We start from the raw sequence: 5,618 nt of genomic DNA on the forward strand, positions 1-5,618 counted from the left end.
GCTTCGTCCCGGACCCCCTTTCGGCTCTGCGCGGCTGCTGGAGGCACTCAGCGGAGCCAGGGCGAGCACCGGATCCCGACTGGGCTGAGCCGCAGGTCCTGACCAAGCCACCCGCACGCCGCCCCCCCCGCCCGGCGGGATGAGTGACGGCGGCAACAGGTGCAGAGCGGCGTCCGCGGCTTCTCGGGAGCCCCCGAGTTTGGCGCGTCAGGCCCCGAGGGTCAGAGTTTGACTCTGGAACTTTCTTCGCTTTACACCAGTCTTCAGAAGTCACCGGTCAACCGGCTTCTTCCACCTCAGTAAAGCCTTAAGGTCACCTCAATCTCTCGAAACCCACCAGTCCCAGAGGCCGACTATTCTCAAGTGGAGGAGAGGGGAAGGCGTGCGGTGCATGGAGCTTTGCCTGACTGCTCGCTCTCTCCTCCCCAGCCGTCTGAGAGCAGGCAAGAGGGGTCCTAGAACCGAGCCATCGCTCCACACGCCCCACGCCCGCCACGCTGTGCTCTGCGGTCTGCCCCTGAGGGGCCCGGGCTCGGAGTCCCAGGACCACAGCCGAAACTCGCCCGCCCGCGCCCCTCTCCCGCTTGCGGCGCCCGCCCGCACCGCCGCCTGCCACCCGAGGCGACGCCGTCTGCTCCTTCCCACCCGCCAGGTGGCAGGTTCAGGGCCGGGGACGAGCCTGCCACCCCTGCCCTCCCCGCCAGGGGGCGAGAGTCCCAGTCAGGACACGCACGCTGCTGCCTTGGCGTGAAGGTGGTTTCAAACTTTAAACTTCGCTTCCCTACCCGTCGTCTCTGAAGAGGTGAGAGGAAGATGGAAACCGAGTCCAGGCCGGTGAGTACGGCGATCAGGGCCCCAGGGCCCGCGGTAGCGGGGAGGAGCAGTGTGGATCCCGTCATCCCTGAGGGCCCAGAAGGGCAAGGTGTAGACCCCAAACGCTCGCTATCTGGTTGGGAAGAAACGTGGCCAGGTGCCCCATCGACCGCTGCGAGAGCCGCCCACCCGCAGGCCTCGTCTGGCTGTGTCGTGGGGTCAGGAAGGCGCCGCCACGGGCCTGGACTGGGTGTAGACGAGCTAGGGGACCTCAGGCGCGGATGTTTCTGGAGGCGGCGGGCGGCCGGGCACCCAGCGGAGTCCGAGCAGATAAACCACTTTCCCACCGAAACTGGGCTGGACAGCATCTTTGACGCTCCCTCCGGCCGAACTCTACCCGGCCGCCCGAGGCGAGGAGTTGCCAGGGCCGTCGACGCCTCCACTCCCCGACTGGTCAGCGAGGACTGGTCTGAGAGACCTGGGGCGGGGAGTAGGGGCAGGCTTTAGCCTAGGTGGGACTCGGACACTCTAGCACTGGCTGCGTGCCAGAGCCTGTCAGGGCGGACTCGGGGAAGGGCGGGAGGGCGGCCAGGACAGGCCCGAGGGGCAGAGACAACGTGCCGCCCCGCCCCGCCCTGCCGCCAGCAGCCAATCAGAGCACGCCGCACGAGGGTGGGGGCCAGCTGCGCACGAGGCCGGCGGCGGGATCGGTGCCGTTGAGTGTTCCCGCCACTGCTACTGGCGGATTTGCGGGGCAAAATTTCTCGCTGGCTCGCCTTCTTTTCCCTCCCGCACTTTGGTGGGGAGGGGGTGGATCCTCGTGTCGGTCCCCAAGTTCACGATGACCCGAGAGAACTCGAGGAAGTTGTCGCCGCGGCCATTTCTCCCAGTACCTCAACTTGCTGGCCTCGGAGGGGGAGGAACGCCGAAGCCGTGACTGCGACGGTTAGCCCGCCCTGTGCCTGCTGTCTGCGTTTGCAAAATAGATGCTAGATCTCGAGGTTGATTCTCAAGGGGATGATGCAGTGAGGGCACATTGCTTTGGAGGAGACGTTTAATAAACTCTAGTGCTGGAAGTTTTAGCAAACGGAGGAGCCTTCAAACCCTACTGCAGTCCACATCTAAGTGTTTCCGTAACACTTGAGGAATTATTGCTAGTGGCATTTCAGGCTTTCTTTGTTGTTTAACTTAAATGCATCACTAATTGGTTCTAATGAACTTAGATGTTGCCTTTACCTGAGCCTTGCTATTGCTTAACATTAAAATATTTTGTAGACGCTATTACACTCTATTTTTTAGCCCTCAGCATATTTGGCATATCGTGAGCAGGTCTGTCCTGAAGAAATGATTCACTCATTTGATCATTCAACAGATATTCATTGAGCACCTGCTGTGTACTGTCAGTACTTTAGATGCTGCCGAGAAAAATGCAAAACTTCTGCCCTAGTGCATTACATAATAATGGAAAGAGACAGAAAATAAACATAATAAGTAAATTATATCGTATGTTAGAAAATGATGAGGGAGAAAAATTAAGCAGTTCGAGCCCACAGTAGACCAGGAGCCTTGAGAGCGGAGGAGAATGAAGTGGATTGAGTGTAAAAGGTTGTTTTTCTTTTCTCAGAGAGTATCCTTTAGTTTCTAGAGATTGGAAATAAAGCACTGTTTACTTCCTTTCATTTCATCCCTCTCTCAATGAAATATGATGGGGTTTGTCCCTTACTTAAAGTTGAGAACAAATGAGTTCATCTTATTCGTGTTATTTTCAGTAAGAAAATTTCATGAGGAACGATTTTTTTAATTTAGCAAATAGGTAATTTTGACACTGTAAACAAATGGCCATCGAGCTGTTATATTATCTCTAGCAACACAAAATTAACAGTTGAGCAATACTAAGCATCCCAGAATTACCCATTCTGAGCATTATATCCTACTGAGCAAAGTGACTGAAGCCAGTAATAACTTCCAAGTGCCCAGAGAGAAAGCTGTTAAGATTAGAGTCCCAATTTTTTTAATTGGAAACTACAACATAGTAATTATTAAATGCAGTGGCTTTTCTGTGTTTTAAAAGAAGTATTTACGTATTCCTCATTGGGAGTACATACTTTCTTAACTGGAGGAGGAAGAGAGCCCATAAGGTCTAGCCTATAGCCTACTTGCCACTGCTGCCCTAGTCATTTCTTTGTACATCTTGCAGAGATTAATTTAGGGATTGTGGTTTTATTGGCCAGAGAAGAAAGAGCAGGACGAATTTGAAAAAGAACAACTCCATTACCTGGAAACTCATTTTCATGTGTTTGTTTCTCAGAGAATTGGAATTATGAACTTCAAGCTTTTTCGTTATTTTCTTTTTCTTCTTTTCGAGACAGGACCTTGCTTTGTTGCTCAGGCTGGTCTTGAACTCCTAGCCTCAAGCAATCCTCCTGCCCCAGCCTCCTGGAATTATAGGCACAAGCCACAAAACCCAGTTTACTTCAAGTTTTTTGAAGCATACATTTAGTATATCAGACTGTCCCAGAAGTCTATTTAGTGTTTCCAGATGGAAAATAATTCACAAGTTTTTGAATTGGTTTCTTTTCAACATAATTTTCAAGTCTTTTTTTTCAATTATACCTTAAAAGTATATTATCTTACCATTCTGCAAAGGTTTACACATTTATATATATTTATTAAAATTTAAATTAGGTCCTCTAACTTAGAATTGTGAACATATGGATATGTACTGAACTAATTCTTTGGAATAAACATTTATTAGCTATAAGTATATAATTTTTAACAAAATCAGTCCAATCTTCAAACTGACAAATGCATTTAAAATTTTTACTTTCAGGATGAAAATGGTGAATGTGAATGTCAGAGTTTATTAACTTGGCAATGACCATTAGTTAAAGACCAACAGGACTACATACATCACTTAATAAAGTTGGGTCTGCTAATTGTTCAAACAAGGGAAAACATAAACCATAGGATGGTCAGTCAGAGGATGTTAGAACTTGTAGGATATAGGCTTGTGTTGAGTGATTTTTAGAGAGGGTTTAAGTAGAGCTTTACTCTGGAATGCATGTTGTCAGGAAATGGTAGTAATTCTATGATTGGATGTGTTAACTTTTATCTAAAAGGCAAGAAAAATGGATCGAGACTAAAACTATAAAAAAAGTGCAGTCACTTATCATCCAGAATAGGGGGATGTTTGGTTATTCTTGTGATTTGGGCAATGCCTTTGTTTTTGTCGGCATTCAAACATGATTATGAAGTGGTCTTGTTTTTAATTTCATCCGTCAGATCACAGGGTGACTTTGTCTGGTGATGGTGTTCTAATAACAAGGGAACACCACAGCCTAGATGTGAGTGCCAGGCCAATTCCTAACAACACCAGGGCCTAGTTGATTGTGTCAGGCTGGAACTGCTTTTCTCTTTCTCAAACATCTTCATGAGTTTAATATTCCCCTTAATACTTAAGTAATAAGTTTGATAATAATATAAGCATTTTAAGTAATATATTTAATATTTAAGATCTCTATAGTGGAATACATTCTGCTTTCTAGTTCTGTTCCTCTAAAAAACTCTTATCTCTAATTATAATTTTTGTAATAGTAAAAGTAAATTCTAGAATACTATATTTTGCCTAAATGACTCCTTTTTTGAAAGATAAATGTTTTCAGTCTGCATCAAAAGCAGACTGCATTGTACCCAATGCTGAAAGTTTAAAAGAATCTTATTTTACAGCAAACATCAAATCAGATGCAAACAGATTCATTATCTCCATCCTCTAATCCTGTGTCACCTGTGCCTTTGAATAACCCAACAAGCGCCCCAAGATATGGAACAGTGATCCCTAATCGCATCTTTGTAGGAGGAATTGACTTTAAGGTACCTATTTATGCATGCAGTAAAGTGTATTTTTTTGTTAGAAGTCTTTAGTTCTCAGAAATTGTTTCTTGTGCAACTATAAAATATAACATATTTACACAATGATTAATAGATTTTGAATTCTTATTATAAAGAGCCTTTTCAACCAGCATGTAGGTACATAGAGAATAAACAATTATTCAAGTTCAAATACAAGGAAATTAAGCCTCATTGACTTGCTATATGCTCCGTTGCCGTTTAAGGAGCCTTTAAGCATTTTAAGTAATATATTTAATATTTAAGATCTCTATAGTGGAGTACATTCTGTTTCTAGAATGTACTGGAAACTAGTATACATTCTTCTAGTTTTGTACTAGAAGCCTAGTTTTCTGTCTTATAGCTCCACACTCTTCCATACCAGAACAAATTATACTTTCTTGCCTGATACACCAATAGCCAAAATAATGATGATTATAATTTTCTAAACAGACTCCATTTTTTAAAAACTTAGTTTTATGAAATCCTATTTCTTTATCTCAACTCTTACCTCAGGTTCCTGAGCAACCTCCTAGGCTTCTATTCTTTGCAAAGTACTTTCTGTGTTAGAATTTAGGATTTGATCACCAAAAAAGTCCTGTGTCCTTGTCAGAATAAAGCATCTTGAAAGTAATCCTAGCACTTTGGGAGGCCGAGGCAGGCAGATCGCCTGAGGTCAAGAGCTTGAGACCAGCCTGGCCACCATGGGGAAATCCCGTCTCTACTAAAAAATGCAAAAAATTAGCTGGGTGCAGTTGTAGGCGCCTGTAATCCTACCTACTTGGGAGGCTGAGACAGGGAGAATTGCTTGAACCCCAGAGGCAGAAGTTGCAGTGAGCCGACACCATGCCACTGCTGCACTCCAGTCTGAGCAACACAGCAAGACTCCATCTCAAAAAAAAAAAAAAAAAAAAAAAAAA

General features: G+C 45.7%; 1 protein-coding gene across 2 annotated transcripts in view; it reads left to right on the plus strand.

Moving 5' to 3' along the window:
- The first annotated feature begins 251 nt into the window (after positions 1-251).
- BOLL (boule homolog, RNA binding protein) overlaps positions 252-5,618 on the plus strand; it is a 57,806-nt gene continuing 52,439 nt past the window's right edge. Inside the window, exons 1-2 of one of the 2 annotated variants that reach the window (XM_032278764.1) lie at positions 252-834; positions 4,540-4,683. In XM_032278764.1, coding sequence (XP_032134655.1) covers positions 814-834; positions 4,540-4,683 — 165 coding nt within the window. In that variant the 5' untranslated portion in view covers positions 252-813. Of the gene's footprint in view, positions 835-1,463; positions 1,759-4,539; positions 4,684-5,618 lie in introns of those variants that run through there. The other variant, XM_032278765.1, reaches the window with a different exon arrangement.

This window comes from Sapajus apella, unplaced genomic scaffold, assembly GCF_009761245.1.
Source record: "Sapajus apella isolate SASKATOON/1434 unplaced genomic scaffold, GSC_monkey_1.0 scaffold10, whole genome shotgun sequence".
NCBI classification, from domain to species: Eukaryota; Metazoa; Chordata; class Mammalia; order Primates; family Cebidae; genus Sapajus; species Sapajus apella.